Genomic DNA, 23,319 nt, shown 5'->3' on the forward strand with positions numbered 1-23,319 from the left:
GCATGCTAACTTAATTTCTTCCAAGCCTACACTTGTCCTTGGTTGTCACAGCCCATGTTTCACTGCCGTGTAGTATAGCTGCTTGTACAATGGCATCATAAAGTCTGCCTTTCACTCTGAGGGAGAGACCCTTTCAATAAGTAAATACGATAGGACCCAGTGTATTGATTTTTCTTGGAGCCTGTAATGCTGCCAAGACAGCTCTGACTATATGGACATGTGATCAAATGCATTCCATCTTTTTTTTTTTGTTTACATCTGACTAATGTTGCTTCCAGTTTTTACCCTTTTTTTTTTTTGTCCTTAGATGGTAGATGAGATTTAAAGGCAGTGAATTGGTAAAATTGTTAGAATATAGACCAGAAAAAAAATTTGTTTGATACTCTGAGTTTAGCTTTGCCATTTATGTCTCTGGGATCAATAAAATAAAACACGAGTCTAGGTTAATGGATTAGTATAATTGTTATTATTGGACAAAATGCTTTGCTGTATTTCTTCTGGCTCTTTACATTTTGAATACTTAAGCAGATGTGGTAAAATTGTATTCAGCTGACAAAAATATTATTTGAACTCAAAATATGTCTCAAATGCAGATATGTAACTGACAAATAGTTTGGCACTCTACAATGGCAACTTTGAATCTTTATATACAAATACAAAAGAATAGTTTTTGATCTGGTGTAATGTCATAATGTATAATTAACTCTTTGGAACTGTTGCCAATTTTGAGTTTAAAGCTTGTTACACTAACTTACACTTTATTTAATAATGATATTTTGTCTTAGGAATAAAGCATTCTAATGATGTAGTCTTATACTCCTATAGTTCATAAGTTTAAACCCTTGGCATTACAGTGGTTTCTTAAGCAAGAGATATAAATAGAACCATAAATGATTTTTCCATGAAGTGGGGGGGGTTTCAACTCTTTTGAATCTCAATTATTCCGTGAGGACAACAATCTATAATTAAAGTTCTGAAAGTTTACATCCCAATCACATGGTTCCAGGTTCAGTCCCACTGCATGGCACCTTGGGCAACTGTCTTCTATTATAGCCTCAGGCCAACCAAAGCCTTGTGAGTGAATGTGGTAGATGGAACCTGAAAGAAGTCCATTGTGTACATGTGTGTGTATATAAACGTGTGTGTGTCTTTTGTATTTGTTTTTGTTCCCTGCATTAACAACTGGTGCTGATGTGTTTACATCCCTGTAACTTAGTGGTTTGGCAAAATAGACTGATAGAATAAGTACCAGGCTTCAAAAAATAAAAACTGGGGTTGATTTGTTTGACTAAAATCCTTCAAGGCTGTGCCCCAGTATGACCACAGACAAAAGACTGAAACAAGTAAAAGATATGTACGTTAGTTATTGTTGATTAGATATGTCAGATCTAATCTCTCATTTGTCCCAGCTCTTGCACCCTACAAAGACATCAAACTCACTAGTTAGGCCAGGTGTAAGTGAATGTTTTTCATTAGGGTTGATCAACCATATTTAAGCTTGTCAGCCAACTTTTCCCCTTCTGTAGGCATAATAATAAACTTCTGAACATTTGATGAATGTTTAGAAACTATCTTAATACATATTCTCAAACATTGTTACTGTTACATATTTTATCAACTCTAACAAGATTTAAGTTTATATTTTTAAGTTATTGATCTGCTGCTGAATCTCCGTCAACACACTAAAAAAATAGTGAGTTTTGTGGATGTTCATTCTGCAAAGTTCTGACTGGGCTTGGAGTTACTGGTGCAGCAAAGAGGAGGGTTCTAAATTCCATTACTGAAACTACAGAGATGGCCACTAGGTGGCTTTACATGAAGAGGATAGACTAGTAGTTTCCTGCTACTGGGATGCAAGCTAGGACTTGACTAGTCTTGGCTGGCTCAGCTAAGTAGCAGGGTCTGATGTTGAAAGACCCCAAAATCCCCGAGACTCCAGAAGTGTTTCTGATGATGCATCTCAGAGAGCATCAGTGAGATGTATCTTGGATCTTATGTATGAGGTGGTATGCCTTCCTGATCACTCATCGTCTTCCAGGGACATTCTTCTGCTTTTGAAGCACCTGTGCCACTTGAAATCTTCTGTACAACCCATTGCATTCATTGCTGTAAGTTTGCCAAAGCATGGTCAATGTCTCTGTAGCAGACTACAGCTTACACGTGATCCCAAGAACACAGATTTTACAACTTGTGAAGTAAACTCATCAATGTCACTTGGCACACTGCCTTATGAAGGTCACTGCCAGCTCTCACTGCCACACAACCATGTGCTGCTATCAGTTGGCATGCTACAGAACTAGTCAGGGAACTTTTTGATATCACCTCATACATGCTATCATTTATTGCTTTATCTACTTAAACTTCCACCGTAAAAAAATGAGCAATATATATATATATATATATATATATATATATATATTGATAGAAAAGACAACAAAAGAAAGAAAGAGACCTCGATATTATGTAAATAGAGGAATTTATCTGTAAAAATATGTGACACTTATTCGGTAGCCATGATAAAACTCCGAGTTTCGGATGCTGGGGTGGAAACCCACGCCGCCATCTCTTCAGTTATGTGGCCATTGAAAATTCCTCCATTTTCAATGGCCAGATAACTGAAGAGATGGCGGCATGGGTTTCCACCCTGGCATCCGAAACTCAGAGTTTTATCATGGCTACCGAATAATTGTCACATATTTTTACAGATATATATATATATATATATATATATATATATATATATATCTCCAATGGGTTTTACACAGTGTCTGTCTTACAAATTACACTCACAGAGCATTTTATTTTTATTCAATGCTAAAGTAAAGCACACTTGCCCAAGACACTACATGTTTAGACTGAAGCAAGGATTACATGCTTGCAAAGCAAACATTGTAACCACACTGTAACATTAGTATTACATTTTATGAATCATTAAATGATAATTGCTTAAATGGTAAAGCTCACTTGGAAGATTGTTGGTTGATGGTGGGAGACAAACAATATGCTTTGATTCTGTTCAATAAATGAAGTGTGTATTATAGTCACTTAAAAAGTGTCTGCTTAAATAATAAATTTGAACATTGTTTCATATGATACCTTATTTAAAAAGAAAAAGAAAAAAACAGTATACCAATGTATGTATCTGTGTATGAAACATTTTATAGTATTCGGAGTACATTCCAACATTGGTAAGATTAGTTTCAGAATCATTACTCTTTGTTCAGTTTTCTAAACCTTGCTTTTCTGTTGCAGAGCAACATAAGCAGTTTCTACCTAGCTATAAGTTGCTATCATGTAAGCATTACATAAATTAAAAGGGAACCAATTGATAAGTTATTGGTGCATTAATAACCCAACTTAATCCCCAGGCCTCTCCCTGACAAAGTACTATTTTCTCCAAGCATCTTAATAACTTCCTGCAAAAGGAGATCAACAACCAAGCAACAGTTCAAAATACCTTCAAAGAATTCATTGGTTTGAGGATTCTAGAATTCTATGTTACTGGAATAAATAGACTTGTTTCTTACTGTCATAAAGATTTTAATGGATTCTTTTAATATAATTTATTCTAAGCAGAGACACATTGCTTTTAAAGTTGATAGTGAAAAAAGTTTAATTATTTTTGTGCAAACTTGATATAATGTACTACAGAACAATACAACTATCTTTTTATGCAATTTCTCTGGTGACAGAAAAATGGAATCAGTTGGGCAGGTTTCAGTCTTCATTGTGATTTCATTAACAACTGATCTCCCATCCCTAACTGTCCAGAGATACTGATTGGCTGAAATCTATAGAGTTATTCTGTACTACCTTTAGCATCAAAACCAGTTAAGAATATTAATTCTGAAAGTGGATTTTCTGATACCTATACCAAGATTTTGAGGTATAGTATGACTGCAAAATTCATTTAACAAAATTATATTTGTTTTTGACATGCTACCTGGTTATTGCCACCATCTGATCTTTGGATAATTAAGAATCATGTCTTATGACAGATGCTTCGAGAAACTTAGTAAAGGGAGGTTAGTCTATAATCCTTCTTGCAAGGGAGATCATTCAACTATTTAGCTACATAGACCACTACATGAGTTAGAGATTTACTTCAAGCAAAAGCAAAGTGAGAGCTGGTAGGTCATTTAAGCAGAACAGAGTTAAATAAGATGGACAAAAAGAACTACTGAATGGTTTCTGCACGAGAGATTGAGAAGGTGGTTGGAGTGGTGGTGGTGGCAGGGAGGAGGGACATTGAGGTAATGCATGAAGGCATTGAAGGGAAGTACAATTCCAGTTTGGACAAGAATGGCAGTGGACTGGAAGAGGTGGAAATATTTTGATGAAGTATACATCCAACAGTAAACTACTTTATGAATAATTCAGAAAACAGTATCAAGAAGTGGAGTTGATATGTATTAATTGCACATCTTGAAACTAATGTATGCTTTCAACAATATATCATAAGAGCTATGGGTTATGACTATTGTACTTTAAACTCCCCAGCCAGTCTATCCTGAAATGTTTATATATAATTGAAATGTTTTTATTCTTGTTCATTAACAAGAGTTTGAACTTTGTAAATCTTCTGTGTATGAGATCTTTTGATCAATTAACCTAAATTGATGAAATTGAATTATTAAGGAAGTTAATACATGGAAGATAAAACTTGTTCTGCATTAATTTGACATCTTAATCCCCTGTGTCTATTAAGTGTAGTGTCATCAAATTAGCCAGTTTATTGACTCAAATTATTATCTCACAAGTAATCTCTCCTTGTTTGTCTTCTTTAAAATAGTAACAATACTGAATTGGTAGACATGGTGTGTACACATGGTCTGATAAATAAGTATCCAGACTGTTGCAATAGTAATGAAGCTAAAGCATGGAGAGTGAAGCCACTTGGCACAAATTGACCTTTAACTCTGCTGTGCATTCACACTAAGTTTTAACATTCTAGCTAACTTCCACTGTTTACAGCAATGCTTGGAAGGAATGTGTGTAGTGTGTGATCATCACATTGACCATGATTGATACCCACGTCCAGTCTTTTTAAAGCTCCAGTAGCACTAAGAAAACTCATTTGAGATTCATAGCTGCAATCTCTTATTTGAAAGTTTGAGGGATGCCAGTAATTGAATTGGCTCCAGTACTTGACTGATACATATTCTGTCCTAGTGACCCAATGTATATAGGACTTTCTCATCTGTCACTAAACTTCTTAACTGTTCTGCCAAAGTTAAAACACGAGAAGTTGGATCACCAAATTGTTCCACTTAAAACTTCCATCCTGTTCTTAGCTTTTATACTTGTTTAAATGTCCGATCAAATACAATTGTCATATGATCAAAGTGAAATATTCTGATTACATGATTATTGAATATTCTTTAAACTAATGATCATATGTCAAGAGTTTAAACTTTGCTTCATGTAGTTTGGGCACATAACAGTCCATAATTCTGCTTGCCTTGGTTTTACTGCTTGCCTAAGAAAACCAGTTTTGCAAAAGAACGAATTAAATAATCTTTTCTACTATAGCCACAAGGCCTGAAATTTGGGGGAGGGGACGAGTCGATTACATTGACCTCAGTGTTTCATTAGTACTTAATTTGTCAACCCTGAAAGGATGAAAGGCAAAGTTGACCTGGCAGAATTTGAACTCAGAACGCAGCAACAGGCGAAATACTGCCAAGCATTTCATCCAGTATACTAACGATTCAGCCAGCGCATACTTTAGACAACATTATTAAATCTGTGTGCTACATCTAAATAGAAATAACAATAAAATAAAAAAGATGGGTCATAACTGGGATATTTTATATCATAGGTTAGCTGGTTCAGGTATAACCTAAATTGAAATAACTTTATGGTTGTGAAATGAGCATAAGGAAAAAATAGTATTTGAGTCAGCAAAAATATTTTCCTCCCTGACTTTAGAGTTGGGTGGAATTAACTTTACAGGAAGTTGTGTCTGGTACAAGTTTTAAATCTTGGTTGAGGTTTTATTTATTTTAATTTCATTCTTAAATTCATAATGGCAGAATAGTTAGAGCTTCAGACCAAATGCCTTGTAGTATTTAGTTGTGTATCTTTGTATTATGAGTTCAAATACTGCTGAGATCAACTTTGACTCTCTTCCTTCTGAGGGTCAGTATTAGATCAATCTAATCAATATCCTCTCTCCAAATATATGTGGAATTATGTTAGGAATCAATTTTCTTGAATTGTTTAGAGAGTTACTATCAGTATTCTCTCTCTCTCACACACACACACACGCACATACAACACTTGATTTCAAATGAAGAAAACACTATTTGAGACTTCATAAAGAAACACAAAGGAAGTCACAAACCCAAAACACTTTACATACTATAAAATGCTTTAAGGAAAGGAAAAGTCACACAGTGCTCCTACTATTTACCTACTTAATTTGAAGCTTATTTTGTTGATATTATTATCATAAAGGTGGCAAACTAGGCAAAATGGTTTGTGGCATTTTTTGTCCGCCTTTACATTGGGAGTTCAAATTCATCTGAGGTCAACTTTGCCTTTCACCCTTTCTGGGTCAATAAAATAAGTACCAGTTGAATAAGTCGATGTAATCGACTTACCCCCTTCTCCAAAATTACTGCCCTTGTGGCAAAATTTGAAACCATTATTATTATTATTATTATTATTATTAAGGCAGTGAGCTGGCAGAATCTGCATACCAGTATTTCATTCATCGTCACGTTCTGAGTTCAAATTCTGTTGAGGTCGATAAAATAAATACCAGCTGAGTACTGAGATCGATGTAATCGACTATCCCCTCACCCAAATTTCAGGCCTTGTGCCTATAATTTAAAGGTCGATTATTATTTAGATGGCAAGCTGGCAGAATTTTTACCATGCCAGGCAAAATGCTTAGCAGAATTTTGTCTGTCTGACATTCTGAGTTCCAATGCCATTAAGGTTGACTTTGCTTTTTATCCTTTTGGGGCCAAACAAAGGACCATTTGAGCACTGGGGTTGACGTAACAGACTTGTCACCCTCCAAATATTTCACGCTTTGTGCCTATAATAGAAAGAGTGGCAAAATTGATAAAACTCTGAACAAAAGTTCTATACTGAATTTAGAAATCGTTATTCTTCTCAGCATTCTCCTGTTGCTAAAGAATGGATCTTTATATTTACTTGAACAGTATTCCTAGCAATGTCTGTTGGCTAATTAGTTGAATTTGAACCATGGTAATTTTGCATGTTTTATTTACTTGAGAGTTGGTATATGCAAAAATAACTATAAATAAATGCATCTGTGTGAACCTAGTATGTTATAGATATGTTTGCAAGTCCAACTTTATTTATACATATATATAACGACTGTCGACTATTCTTTTAAGAATATATTTTATACTGATAGGGATTCAGTGCTTTTTCAGTTAATGTTTGAATGCCTTTATGTATCTTCTTGGAGTTGCTACAATTTAGATGCATTTTACCATGCCATATCAAGTGTCTTTTCTCCATTAACTTCGGTTGGTCCTCAGTTTCCTGTTGCGTCTCTGTCAATAACATTAATATAGTTTAGTGGTCACTGCTCTCTATAAGGGTGCAAGAGACTCCAAAGTATAACTTCTGACATGGCCTGTTGTTTGGCACAATCACAGTTTATGTATCATTAATTATGCATAATACACATATGCACACACATATATACACACATACTCACACAAAACATGCATGCATTGTTGCCAAAATATTTTAAATAGCCTCCTAATGACAAGGAGTGTTGACAATTTACTTTGTTATTGTGTGTTACTTATCTAGTGTTTTTAACTCACAGTACATGCTTGTAATCATCTGAGTAATTTTTATCAATAAATGCCAGAAATTTCAGGATGATTCAATCAAATTTTGGCTAAACTTCCAACTGAATATAGACCCCCTCCCCATAAGTAAAATAAACTTATGTTTTAAGTTTTAGAGGTATTTACGTGGTGGAACCTTAAAATTTTTTTTTGTGGATTGAAAGTAAGGGATAAAGGGAGCATTAAATGTTTGAATTGTTATAGGTTAATAGGGTTGTTTAGCATAAGGTTAGATCTGATCAAGTAGATGAACAAACATACCGACCATGACCATCCTGTTCGTTTTTCTATTCATTTTATCTAGGACAACATTATTCAGTGTGTCCTTCCTTCTTTTTAAAACAGTAAAGTGTGATGTGAGGGAGATTTGCTTGCTATTCCTAGAAGATCAAGCAACTGTATAGAAGCCTTCCTTGCCAGCTCAGTAGTTGGAAGGAAATCTGATCGGAGAGAGTTCCAGAGGGATGCATTTCCTTGAGAGTAGGAATTAAATATATCAGACAAGTGTGGGGAAATAGCATGTATGTATAAAAAGAGGAAACGGCATCAAGTGGGTTTATGTGCCAAACTTTAGAACTCTCTTCCATTTCATTGTGTCCCCCCCCCCCCTTCCTCGAACTCTTTCAAGTGTAAAGTAAATTCGTTCCTTTCATCTGAATTTCTCCTTTGTAGTCCCTTATACCTAGTGGCTCTTCACCTTATTTGGGACCTTCAATTAAAGAAATAAAGTGATATGGATTTAGTTAATTCTTTATTTTTCAGAACAGAAACCACTGGAAGCTGAGAGAGAGGTGTTGATTTTGAAAAATGAGTTTTAAGCACAGTAATTTGAAACTTTGTCTTTGGATTATTGCTGGTTAAGTCCAGCTATCACTATTAGTGTGGACCTGTAGGCTGAACATTTATAAAACGAGATACTTAGGAATAACCTTTTAATTTTTAACCCTAAGTTTGTCATGCTAAAAGCATGACAAGCTTAGAGTGAAAAATTAATTGGTCTGAACCATGTTGCAGTGGTTGGCATTGAGTCTTGTTCATGTATCTATGAAGCATCTAGTGGTATCTACAGTGGGGAAGACAGAGTGTATTTGGTCAATGAACAATGGTGCTGGTGTGGTCCAAAAAAAAAGAAAAAAAAAAACCAGTGTTGCTGCATATATGTTTACCTAGGTCAGGCTAGTTGAACTAGCAGTTTTAAGATGGTATTGTTGTTGAACCATTTGAATGTCTGTGGGTGGATATGTTGCTTACACTGGAGCAGAATTGTTCACCTTGTATGCCTTACATGCTTTTATAGCTTTGTATCTTAGTTTTATTGTTTGGAGAGTAACCTAGCTTGTGCTATTTAAGAATGATATTCAGAACATGACATATATATATATATATATATATATATATATATATATATATATATATATATATATATATATATATATATATATATATATATTAAATATATATAATTATGACTAGGTGCTATGGAAAGGCATTTGTGTGTCTGTGTGTGTTACTGCCAGAAACATTTCTGTATGTCTCTGTCAGTAATATGCACACACACATGCAAACACACAAAACTACAAGGCATAAATTGGGTGAATTAGTTAAAATATGTAAATAATGTAAATAACTTAATGAGTTATTACTAAGCATAACATTTATGCTTGACTATCCTAGAAACAGACAGCAATATAACAACTGCCAAAACAACACTACCACTGCTACAATTACAACTGAGGCAAACATAAAATTTCATAGGTTCATCTGACTCATTACAACAATGATAGAATAAGTACCAGTAATAAGTTAGGGATCAAAGTAAGCACCAACAATAAGCTAGGGATCAAGTCTAGACTATAACTCCTAGAATACAAAACTGTCAGCTTCTAGAAAAAAAAAGCCATTTTTCACCTTGAAGACATTCAGTGTGAAAACCCTGTTTTTAATATTTTGATAAATTTCCTTCAAGACAACATATTACAAGTACTTTCCCATATTTTTTTACACATTATGTTATACACACCAGTAGTTTAATCTGAGGCTGCTTCAGTTATCAATACTAATCTAAAAGTAATTTTGTCATTATTAAACTGGTGTTTGGAGCATAAAGAAGAGAAAGATAAATCACTATTTTGCTACCAGCCTATTCTAGATTGTCTCAGTTTCTATGATACAAAAATCTCTGATTTCTTAGTACTCAAAAGTTAAATTAAAACCTTCCATTTCTTACACAAAATTATGATGGAAGGTTTTTATTTAAGTTTTGAGCACTATGAAATAAGAGATTTTTGTATCGTAGAACTTGAGGCAATCTAGAACAGGTTGGTATGAAAATGGTTAGTGATTTGTCCTTCTCTGACTGCCCATCTCCTCACAGCTATTAATTATAGTTTCACAATTTAGCCAATTCAATCCAATCTAATCTAATGTAATAGTCTACACCTTAATGTTGTGTTTATCTTGTTTCTAATGAAAACTAATGTTATTTGTACTTCTTATTCATAATAAAAAGATATTTGATAATCTATATTGTTATCAGTCATTAAGTTTGTTTAGATATTTATAACTGTTCTTGTTTTGTAGTTTCATCATTCATTAAGGTCAAATTGTTAGACATGGTGTCATGAAATAAAATTGTTTGTTCTGTTTATTTTACTTGTTGCTTATTCAAAGTAACACGTAGTTCATCAATTTATTATGATGTTAATTGTCATATTAGCTATTATCATCATGCATTTTTATTTTTATATGGTGTGACCAATAAGCCACAACTAATTATTCCCTTTTATATTTTTCTGTTTCTATCTCTATCCATCTTCCTCTCTGTCTTTATCTCTCTAGCTATCTATTTCTCACAATTTAAAAAAAAACAATTCTCTCCATTTCCCCTGTCATTCCATATATTAATTTTTAAAAGTTCTAATTTTCTCCAATTTCTAATTCATAAAATACTTTTCTATGTTATCTTGATTTAGGACACAACTTATTTCTATATATCCATAAGAGAGAGTCACTATATCATCAGTTACTCAACCAGTTAGGAGTAGCAACCAAATCTACCTCAAATATACTACTGTCTTAAAACAGGAGGTGCACATTGAACGGTGGAGGTCTAGATGCATTATGTCTTAAGGAAATATGGAATGATCACAGATGAAATGCATTTGATCACAGGTCTGTTTGACTAGGGCTGAACTGGTGCTAAACAACAAAAACATCAGCCCATCTATTTGACTTAATTACTAAAAGATTAATTTAGCTAATTTGATGCCAATTCCCTTTTACCCTACCTTGACAACCCCATGTATTCTTTCTCACAGCTCAATATTTTGATAACTAATGAATCTGAGATGATAACTGTTCATGGCATTTCTTTCCACATTATCATTATTCATCATGGAAGCAGGCTTAAAATTCGAAATTTAATTTCTATTTTGCAAACTCCCCAAATTTACATGGAACCATGTTTAACACTAGTTTCAAAAGTTGTTGCTTGCTCACTATCTTATAGGATCATTTATAGCACTCTTTTTATAGGGAGTGAGGAGTTTGTGATATTAGAACTTTTTACAAATCGTAACATTACTGACTTTTCCCCAATCATTTCAAAACTTAAATTTCTTGAAAATTAAATCCATATCTCTTGCCTAATCATCTTTGAAAAACTCTGCTTTAAAACTAAATGTGACTAATCACATCAAAGTCTGTTCCTTTTATAACCTTGAAATGCAATGATAATATGAAGCAATCAGAATATGAACCAAACAAATTGGAATATGAACCAGAGATGACTAACATAAAGTGTTATGTCAGTGCTAATGTTTTTCATGGTGATGGCATCTCTGGACACTCTCTCTGATACATTGTCTAATACAGGCATGAGGTACCTAGAACATTCAGATGATATACAACCCTTTATGACTTCTTGTATGTCACACATAATGCTTTTTTCCATAAATCTTGAATTTGACTAATTTGGTGTTTTTCTCTCCCATTTACTCTTGCTTTCTCTTGAGCATGTTCTATTATTTGTTTAGTGTAATACATATTGTAGCTGCACTATTTTCATTATCATCATCATAACAGGTATCTATTGAGTCCTGAGAGTCTCTCCTCTATAAAGATATAAACTTTTTTTTGGTCCCCAACCACTTCTGATTTTTAACTGTTCGTCAGTTCACTTGGAAGAGGTTATTTCACTATAATCATAGTCTAGGCAAGATTTTGAACTCAGAGCTCACATAACCTAAATAAATACCACAAGGCATCCCATCATACTAAAAATTCACTGATATTTTATCGATCTCGAAAAGATAAAAGGTGAAGCTAACCTTGGCTAGATTTGAATTGTGCCAAAGGCCAGAACAAGATAATCTATTCAACACTCTGACTCTGCCAATTCACTAACACACATCATCATTTGACCTACACTTTTCCATACTTGCATGGGTTATATGGAATTTGTGGTGGCAGATTTCCTATGACCGGATGCTCTTCCTGTCACTAACACCCACCTGTTTACTAAGTAAGGTAATATTTTCTCACAGCCAAATGTTTTCCATGGAAAACTAGAAGCAAACAACCCCACTTGTGCTCATTGTGCTCACAGTGGTACTCATTTACAGCCATCATTTTGTGTCGAGAAAAGAATACACACTCACACCACACATACATGCACACACACACATACACACATGCACACATGCGCACACACACATGAACAAAACACACATACGCGCACACTCGCACACACATACTCATGTGTGTTAAGGTGGCGAGCTGGCAGAAACGTTAGCATGCCGGGCGAAATGCTTAACGGTATTTCGTCTGCCGCTACGTTCTGAGTTCAAATTCCGCCAAGGTCGACTTTGCCTTTCATCCTTTCGGCGTCGATTAAATAAGTATCAGTTACGCACTGGGGTCGATATAATTGACTTAATCCGTTTGTCTGTTCTTGTTTGTCCCCTCTGTGTGTAGCCCCTTGTGGGTAGTAAAGAAATAACACACACACACTCATGTGTACCAGGGACTTCTGTCAGTTTCCATCAACCAAATCCATTCTAAAGGCTTTGGGGCTATAGTAGAACAACACTCGTGTAAGGTGCCATGCAGTGGGACTGAACCCAAGATCACATGATTGAGAAGCAAGCTTCTCAACCTCACAGCCATATCTACACAATGTTAAAATATCATTTCAGAATTATCGTGAAAGTTCTGATGAACAATGTCTCATAAAGCCTACTGTTTGGAAAAGGTTGCCCATTCCTGATATTATAAAGTTTGTTGTCGCTTTCATGTGGATAAACTAGTTCTTCAAAACCCTCCCCCATTTTACCTAAATTCATATACAAAACTTACTTGTCTGACTTTTTCTTTATCGATGTAGCTTTCTCTAATTCTCTCTGCTCCACTTACTTTCATTTTCTCCTTTTGACTCTCTCTCTCTCTCTCGTGCTCTCTCTTTACTTTCTTGTTTTGTCTTTGTGTAAGTCTCTTTCCTTTTGTTGCAATCGATATCTTTCCATTTATTTCTCTCTCTCTCTCCCTTCCACCTCTATAGTCTTTCTTTGAATATCTATGTATATTCCTCCTCCCCTTTGTTCTTATCAATCTTTCTATGTTACTTTCTCTCTCGTTTCCTTAACCTCTTTCACATTTTTCTCACCATAAGTTTTTAATGTACATCTCTTACCACTCCTCCTTCCCTCTTTCTCCTTTCTATTCCCTTTCTCTCCTCCTCTCTTCCCCCCACGCCCTTTCTCTTCCCCCACGCCCTTTCTCTTCCCCCACACCCTTTCTCTTCCCCCACGCCCTTTCTCTTCCTCCATGTCCTCTCTCTCTTCCCCCATGTCCTCTCTCTTTTCTCTCATATCCTCTCTTCCTCCATGTCCTTTCTCTCTCCTTCCACATCTTGTCTCTCCCACCACCCTCCTCGTCCTCTCTTTCTCTCTCCTTCCACATCCTCTCTTTCTCTTTCCTTCCACATCCTCTCTTTCTCTTTCCTTCCACATCCTCTCTCTCTATCTATCTCCATGTCTTTTCTCTCTCTCTCTCTCTTTCTCTCTTCATCTCCATGTCTTTCCTCTCTCTCCATCTCCATGTCTTTTCTTTCTCTCCATCTCCATGTCTTTCTCTCTTTCTATATCCATGTCTTTTCACTCTCTCTCCATCTCCATGTCTTCTCTCTCTCTCTCCCCATCTCCATGTTTTTTCTTTCGCTCCATCTCCATCTCTTTTCTCTCTCTCCCTCTCCATCTCTTCTCTCTCTCTCTCTCTCTCTATCTCTCTCTCTCTCTCTCTCTCTCTCTCCCTCTCCCCCTCCCGATATCTTCTCTCTCCCACTATGTCCTCTCTCCCTCTTTGGCTCCTCTCTCTCTCTGTGTTCTCTGTCTCTCTTCCTCTCCTCTTTCTTTCTCCCCCACCTCTCTCAATATGTCTACTAAGCAGTTATAAACAGAATATCAATAAAAAATTTGATAAGTTAATTATGTTGCAAAAAGAGAAGTTTCTAGCCTTTAATGGATGGTTGCAGCTGTTATATACTGTTTTATGCATAATCTTTTCTATAACTGTTTTCAGTCACTGGACTTCTGCCATACTGGGCTACCACCTTAACCCTTTAGCAGTGGAATTAAATTTCATGATTATTCCTGTTATGATGGTAAATATCTACCAAAACTAAAAAAAAAAAAAAATAGAATTGGTATTTTCTGCAAGTCCTGTTGCTTCAATAAACTTGCCATATCTCTACAAAAATATTTTCAAACAGAAGATAGATTTGTATATAAAACTGCTTTCTGCAGTTAAGGATAATGAAATTTTGGATGAATATATCTATAAAAGAGTTAAAGGATTTCAGTCAATAGACTTCAGCCATGCTAGATTACCACCTTTAAAAGTTTCAATGAATTACATTTCACATTCTCTTGAATACTTATTCTGTCAACTTCAGATGAGAATGAAAGGTGAACTCTGTCCTCGTTAAAGGGAGATAATAGAGATGGGTAGAAATACCATAAGGTTTTGTTGTTCAACATACTTTTTTTCCCCATTGTGGTGAGTGTTTTCTATCATAGTTTTGGATCTAACAAATCTTTGGGAGTAGAATTTGGTAGCCCAAACAGATGCAAAGCCTTACAGAGAGTGGGGTCCTTCCTTGGTCCTCAAATCCTAATGGAGTCATTGTAACATACTGCATAACTGAAGCATTTTAACTGGCAGCTCATCTCCTTCAAGGTTTGAATATAGCTGATTTCTTGCAGAACTTAGAATGATTGTGAAAATATGTAGGGGTTTTAGTGAAAAGAAAACAAAAACAAGCATCCACTTCTTCAGCAGTTGAAAATAATGATATGGCAAATTTCTCAGAGTTGTCTTTCAGCATGAAGAAAATATTAAGTGAGGCCTAACATGTTCAATGAACTGAGCTGAAAGATATACCTGTTATGAAAAGAAAAATCCTTATCATTAACCCTTTAGCATTCAAACCAACCATATCTGACCTGAATATTCTACCTGTTTTGTCTTCAAACTGGCAATATCTGGCCTCTGATACTGGCCTTACCATGTTATTCTAAAGCTATGCAATCACACCATAAAAATTTTAAAGTTATGAGATGATGCATGATTTATTCAAAATAATATGAATTAATAAACTTTACATTTGAATGAGTAATCTGAAAGCTAAAGGGTTAAGACAAGTGATGTTACTCCGAAGTTCAAATTGCAATGGGCAATGAGACCAGTCATTACTGAACATGCTTCAGTTATATTAAAATTCCTCAGTGGAGTATGTTTATCCTTTGATCTTGTCTGATTGAAAAAATATACGATCAGACATTCCATTGACGACCATCCCAACGTTTTTCAGGCATAATGTATCTAGGGCTACATTATGTAATATGTCCTTCCCTTTTTAAGACTCTATGATGAGAATTTATTTGAGAAAAAGTTGGCTGCTATTTCTAGCATGTTGAGTGACAATATATGGACTTCTTCATTAGCTCATTGTATGTTCATTTGTGTATATGTACAGATCTCTCTCTCTTTCTCTCCAGATTGAGTTGTCGTAATTATTGCACCATATTCCTGGTTAAAACATATATTGATTCCTTTCCTCCCTGCCTTCCTTGAGTTGCAGTTAGGCCTCATAAGGTTTAAAGCAGAAATCATTGGTTTTTTTTTTTGGTTTTTTTGTTTTTTTGCGCACCAGAATATGAAGATAATATATGTTAGAGGAGTCAACTGTCTCAAGTAATCAATACTACTTCAAACTGCAAACGTGAAATTTTCTATCTGCAAACTTGTTTGCTCTAGGCAACTTAAATTTATTGTTGATCTCTGCTCAATACCTATCATTCCCACTATTAATGATTTTATTGTAGTTATCATTTGATGATAATAGTGCCTGGTCAACAGCTGTTATCGATAACATAACTTGGTTTTTTTTCCCTTTTTTTTTGTCTTTTTTTCAAAATATACATCAGATTCCTTGACAACATGATCTATTCTGATAATAAAGATGCAATGTAGGCTAGATCTGGGAAGTGATGTAGTCTTTTTAACTTAGAGAGAGAGTGAGAGTATCACAACCTCTTTATCTGTACCTTTCTCTATCTCTTTCTGACATATATACGAAATTAAATAAGGGAACAAGAAGTTTGTAATCAGCTTAATTAACTTACAGCTGTTTCTGCTTTTGTGCATCACCTTATAGCTTCTAAAATGAAGTGCTAGTTTATTTGGTAAAGTATTTACATGCTACTTTACAAACTGCTTACATCATCATCATCATCATCATCATCATCGTTTAACGTCCGCTTTCCATGCTAGCATGGGTTGGACGATTTGACTGAGGACTGGTGAAACCGGATGGCAACACCAGGCTCCAGTCTGATTTGGCAGAGTTTCTACAGCTGGATGCCCTTCCTAACGCCAACCACTCAGAGAGTGTAGTGGGTGCTTTTACGTGTCACCTGCACGAAAACGGCCACGCTCGAAATGGTGTCTTTTATGTGCCACCCGCACAAGCCAGTCCAGGGGCACTGGCAACGATCTCGCTCGAAAATCCTACAGGAGCCAGTCAGGCGGTACTGGCAACGGCCACGCTCAAAATGGTGCATCTCATGTGCCACCCGCACAAGAACCAGTCCAGGGGCACTGGCAACGATCTTACTTGGCTTGCCGGGTCTTCTCACGCACAGCCCATTTCCAAAGGTCTCGGTCCGTAGTCATCGCCTCGGTGAGGCCCAATGTACGAAGGTCTTGCCTCACCACCTCAGCCCAGGTCTTCCTGGGCCTACCTCTTCCACGGGTTTCCTCAACTGTTAGGGTGTGGCACTTTTTCACGCAGCTATCCTCCTCCATTCTCACCACATGTCCATACCAGCGCAATCGTCTCTCTTGCACGCCACAACTGATGCTTCTAATGTTCAGCTTTTCTCTCAAGATACTTACACTCTGACGGGTATTCACATTGACATTACACATCCAACGGAGCATACTGGCTTCATTCCTTGCGAGCTTACGTATGTCCTCAGCAGTTACAGCCCATGTTTCACTGCCATGTAGCATGGTTGTTCGTACGCATGCGTCATACAGTCTGCCTTTTACTCTGAGTGAGAGTCCCTTTGTCGCCAGCAGGGGTAAGAGCTCTCTAAACTTTGCCCAGGCTATTCTTATTCTAGCAGCTACACTTTCAGCGCACCCACCCCCACTACTAACTTGGTCGCCCAGATAGCGGAAGCTATCGACTACCTCTAGTTTTTCACCCTGGAATGAGATAGAAGTTGTTTCCTGTTTGTTTGCAGTCTTTATTGCACCTGAACATCTGCCACAAACAAAAACTAACTTGCTAGTTAACCTGCCTTTGATGTTGCTGCACCTCTTATGTGTCCATAGCTTGCACCGGGTACATCTTATAGAGTTACTACCTACTCCTTTTCTACATACTGAGCAGGGCCATCTACCTGAAGGGGTTTGTGTTTTATCTACCTTCCTACTTATTAGGATTTTGGTTTTAGCTAGGTTGACTCTAAGGCCCTTCAATTCTAGACCTTGCTTCCACACCTGAAACTTCTCCTCTAGTTCTGATAGTGACTCCGCAATTAGGGCAAGGTCATCAGCATAGAGGAGCTCCCAAAATAAATAAATCTATCCATCCATCTATCTATCTATCTTTTTATCTTTATCTATCTCTATATTTATCTCTATCTATCTATCTATCTATCTATCTATCTATCTATCTATCTATCTATCTATCTATCTATCTATATCTATCTATATCTATTTATATCTATCTATCTCTATATCTATCTCTATCTATCTATTTATCCATCTATCTCTATAGCTATCTATCATCATCATCATCATCATCATCATCATTTAACGTCTGCTTTCCATGCTAGCAGGGGTTGGACAATTTGACTGGGGACTGGCGAACCAGATGGCTACACCAGACTCCAATCTGATCTGGCAGAGTTTCTACAGCTGGATGCCCTTCCTAACGCCAACCATTCCGAGAGTGTAGTGGGTGCTTTTTACATGCTACCAGCACTAGTGCCAGTCCGGCAGTACTGGCAACGGCCATGCTCAAATGGTGTTTTTTACGTGCCACCTACACAGGAGTCAGTCCAATGTTTTGTTCACATGCCACCGGCACAAGTGCCAGTAAGGCGAAGCTGGAAACGATCGCGCTCAAATGGTGCTTTCTATGTGCCACCAGCACAGAAGCGAAACCACTGCTCTAGCAGTGATCCCGCTCGGATGGTGTTGTTAGCGCTCCACTGGCACAGGTGCCAGTCATCGAATTTGGTTCAGTTTCGATCTCACTTGCCCCAACAGGTCTTCGCAAGCTGAGTTTAGTGTCCAATGAAGGAAGGTTAGCATGGGTGCCAGTCAACAAATTTGGTTCAATTTTCGATTTCGATTTCACTGCCTCAACAGGTCTTTTGCAAGCAGAATTTTGTGTCCAAAGAAGGAAAGGTAAGCATAAGTGGGCTGGCTACACCCCTGGTAAAGGCCACGGGTTATGGTCTCACTTGTCTTGCCGGGTTTTCTCACACACAGCATATTTCCAAAGGTCTCAGTCACAGGTCATTGCCTCGGTGAGGTCTAATGTTCAAAGGTCGTGTTTCACCACCTCATCCCAAGTCTTCCTGGGTCTACCTCTTCCACAGGTACCCTCAACCGCAAGGCTGTGGCACTTTTTCACACAGCTATCCTCATCCAATCTCGCCAAATGACCATACCAGCGTAATCGTCTCTCTTGCACACCACAACTGATGCTTCTTAGGTCCAACTTTTCTCTCAAGGTACTTACACTCTGTCGAGTATGCACACTGACATTACACATCCATCAGAGCATACTGGCTTCATTCCTTGCGAGCATTACGCATGTTCTCTATAGCTATCTCTCTCTATGTCTATATCTGTCTCTATCTCTATATCCGCCTCTATCTCTGTCTCTATCTATCTATCTAAATGGATAGACAAATCAATCCCTATGTATGTATATTTGTATTTGCTTTAAGTCAAAGATATTCATTTTGAGCTTTTGATGTATATATAAAATACGAGTAACCTAGAAAGACATGGGATGTAATAGCGAAGACTGACCTCAAAATGTCAGACATCATAGGGGAGTTTGTCAAAGGACCTAGATGAATGGTGATATGCTGTACTTGAGAAGACCCAACCATCTTAGCAAAAATGTGGCCCTCTCAAGCTTTTCCCCATAACTTATCTTCTAACTCCCTTCCTTCTCTCAATCTTCTATGACACTACTCATAGAGTGCGCTAAATGATACCATTTATTCTCCTACACTTCACATTAAATCCCTACTGCTGTCCCTTATCATTTCCTCTACCCTGATCCACTCTCATTTCCCTCTCTTCCTCTTCCCCAAGTTAATACTCTCCGCAACCATTTCAGTTCCCATTTCTAATCATGTCATACTCTTTTCACACTCTAACACACTTATCTACCCACCCACCATTTCTGTTCTCCTCTCCCTCTTGTCTCTCATAATTGCCTTGTACCTTGAGAGTAAGCCATATATTCACCTCTTCTGCAAGACACCTGTCCTGTCATGATTTCACTTTCTTCAATACTGTATCCCACACAACTGATGGGTTTTGCCTCACTAGCATTAGTGCCACAAAGAAAAAGAAACACCCAGTGCATTCTACAAAGTTGGCATTTGGAAGGACATCAATCTATAGAAACTATGCCAAAGCAAACACTGGAGCTTGGCGCAGCTCTCTAGATCATCAGTTCCTCTTGAACTGTCTGACTTATGATGGTATAAAAAAATAAAAAAAGTGTGCCCTAATAATAATGATATAATAATAAAGTGAACATCATAGGCATTTACTTATTTAGACAGTATATAAACAGATGTATGCAGGATAATATGGCTTCATTATTTGGAAATGTAGGTCGTGTATGACTGAGGTAGATTTAAACTTAAGAACATTGGTCCTCATGTTTAACAGGACACAGACTTGATATAAATATAGAAAAGGCAGTGTTACTGATCCACTCAACTCTTGCTAACATGTTAAAAACAAAAATAAAAATAAAAAACATAGCTGTGTGGTTAAATTTGCTAAGCTTACTCTATATCCACAAAGTAAAGCCTGCATGCACACACACATACTTAATATAGTGGTTAGTATAAGGAAGGGCATCCAACCATAGAAACCATGCCAACGTAGGCACTGGAGCAAAAGGCAGTCTTTAGACCCATCATATCCTGTGAAACTGTCCAACTCATACCAGTATGGAAGCTGGACTTTAAAAGATGATGATGATATAGAAAACTGGTAAACAGAGAGAGATGTGTGTGTGTGTAAAAATAGTGCTAAGTTATAGCTCCTATATATCAAAAGGTAACTTAGCTATTCAAAAATTAGGGATGAGAAAAAAAAGTTCCAGGCTGAAATAAGTACTGTATGAATAAGTAAAATCTCTTGAAAGCAGTGCACCAGTAATAGCTCCAGTCCAATGGCTGAAACTAGCAAAAGAGAAATAAAATAATTAAAATGATTATGGCAGTAATATTGATATTGCCTATAAAATTAGCTTTTTATCATGACTTAGGAAGGAGACATTTCAAAATGTAAGCTGAGTACACACAGGAGAGTATATGAGTAAACTTATATCTCATTGTCCAAAGTCTATTGGGTTTTATTTTATTTATATTGTTGGAGCCTTTTTTTCTTTCAATTAGATTAAGTACTTTAAAGACTAGTTTTCTCCTCCTCTTCCTTATGATCACCATTGTTATTATTATTGGTGGTGGTGTTAGTAGCAGTTGTGATGGTGCATGAAATTGTAGAATACCAAGCTGTCTTAGTGTATTTAGTTTCTTCCTGTTTACAATGTCAGCTCAAATATTGTAGGTGAAAGGATATAGAGTAGAAACTGTAGATGAGAGCTTTGATATTAACTTTTTGTCTTTATTTCATTTCATTTAGATTAGCCACAAGGGCTGTAATTTTTTTTTTTTTTTTTTTTTTTTACCCCGAAAGGATGAAAGGCAAAGTCGACCTCAGTGGAATTTGAACTCAGAACGTAACGGCAGACGAAATACCGCTAAGTATTTTGCCCGGCGTGCTAACGTTTCTGCCAGCTCTCCACCTAACTTTTTGTCTTAATGAATGAAATAAGTACCAGCAATATAATTAACAATAATTCAATCATCAGTACCCTGCAATGCAAAAATTAACATTGTACTTCATGGAAAAAGAAGTGATGACTAACTTACTGGAAGCTTACCAGCTACTCTACAGCAAAGTCAAAATCCAGCTTTGGTTTTGCTGGCAAAACTTATTTCTCTTCTCTAAGCCCATTGATACCTTTGAAAAAGGTTTGGATGTCACAGATTCCCATAAAACCTCATCTTCAAATTTGTGATTTTCTGTTTGCTCTTCTAACTGATATGTAAACCCCTGCACCAATGCACTTTGTACTATCTCTGTCTTTTTATTGATGCTACACACAATTCTACTCGTATGAATTAGAAGGTCCTTTCTCTGTCTGTCTGTCTGTCTCTCTCTCTTTCTCTCTCTCTCTCTCTCTCTTTCTCTTTCTCTCTCTTTCTCTCTCTCTCTCTCTCTCTCTCTCTCTCTCTCTCTATCTATCTATCTATCTCTTTCACTGTATCTGTCCCACAAACTCCATACTAAAATTTTGTTCCATGGCTTTGCTACAACTGCAGTCTTCTGGTGGAATGAAGTGATTGTGTGTGGCTAATTTTATGTTGACAATTTGACATGGCTGACTGGACACTCAACCTGTTTTGGTGACAGTACATTTTGGCACTGGAGGCAAACACACATACACACACACAGAGGGAGAGACAGGCACCGACAGAGGGAGAGACAGATAGACAGGGAGAGAGAGGGTGAGACATACACAGACAGGGAGAGAGAGGGTGAGACATACACAGATAGATTGAGAGAGGGAGCGACGCATTACAATTTATTGAACTCTTTCCTTCTCCTACACATAAAGAGAAAATGTTCACACACATTAACGGAGAGAGTAAAACACACACACACATGCACAAATATACACATACAGATAAAGAGAGGGAGAGACAGATAAATTGAAAGAGGGAGCGATGCATTACAATTTATTAAACACTTTCCTTTTCCTCATACACATAAAAAGAAAATGTTCGCACACACTAACAGAGATTAAAACATTAAAAGCTTGATGTCAAATAAGTCAGCATTGAATCAGTGACACCAAATAGGCAGTGCCAAAAGGACTGAGCCAAAATGTCTGTGTCAAAAGGACTGAGCCAAAATGTCTCCAACCCACCCTTTCCATACAATCATTGTTTTGTAGTTCCAGGTCAACTCTGATAAAGCAAACCAATGAACAAAGGAGTTTTCTGCCATGATCATCCCATGTTTTTCCTTGGCAGAGGGCATCTGGAACCACATTAATCAGTATACCCTTTTTTTTCTAACATAGTAGTGCATGATCTTGAAGGAGATTTACCTGGTATTTCTAGCAATTTGTAGGGATTAAATAATCGAAATAAGATATGCAGGCTGGCTGTGTGGTTAAGAAGCTCTATTTGCAACCACTTGGTTTGGGGTTCAGTTCCACAATGTGACACTTTGGTCAAGTGTCTTCTACTGGTTTGGAAAGAGAAATCAATTGAATAAGTAGCAGACTTTAAAAAAAAGATCATGGGGTTGATTTGTTCAACTAGAAGCCTTCATGGCAGTACCTCAGAACAGCCTTAGTGTAATTCTTTTCTAATTCATGTCATTTTTTTCTTGTTCTTTTGTTTCTTGTCTTTCTTTCTCTTTTTATATATGTATTCATAAATATCACTGAAGACTTAGAAACAACCAACCTATTTAACTTTCCAGAATAAATAAAACACTACCCCACCCCTCTGTGTGTATGTATGCATATATATATATATATATATACACACACACACACACACACACACAC

The 23,319-nt window shown here is 36.7% G+C and overlaps 1 protein-coding gene across 4 annotated transcripts in view; it reads left to right on the plus strand.

Moving 5' to 3' along the window:
- LOC106869316 (choline transporter-like protein 2) overlaps positions 1 to 23,319 on the plus strand; it is a 160,334-nt gene that overhangs the window by 66,834 nt on the left and 70,181 nt on the right. The window contains exon 1 of one of the 4 annotated variants that reach the window (XM_052972467.2): positions 10,814 to 11,012. The exons of the other annotated variants lie outside the window; for them this stretch is intronic. Within the exon in view, the coding sequence (XP_052828427.1) occupies positions 10,955 to 11,012 (58 nt within the window). The 5' untranslated portion in view covers positions 10,814 to 10,954. Of the gene's footprint in view, positions 1 to 10,813; positions 11,013 to 23,319 lie in introns of those variants that run through there. 4 annotated transcript variants of the gene reach the window in all.

The sequence above is a fragment of the Octopus bimaculoides genome, chromosome 1, assembly GCF_046866305.1.
Source record: "Octopus bimaculoides isolate indiv1 chromosome 1, ASM4686630v1, whole genome shotgun sequence".
Lineage (NCBI taxonomy): Eukaryota > Metazoa > Mollusca > Cephalopoda > Octopoda > Octopodidae > Octopus > Octopus bimaculoides.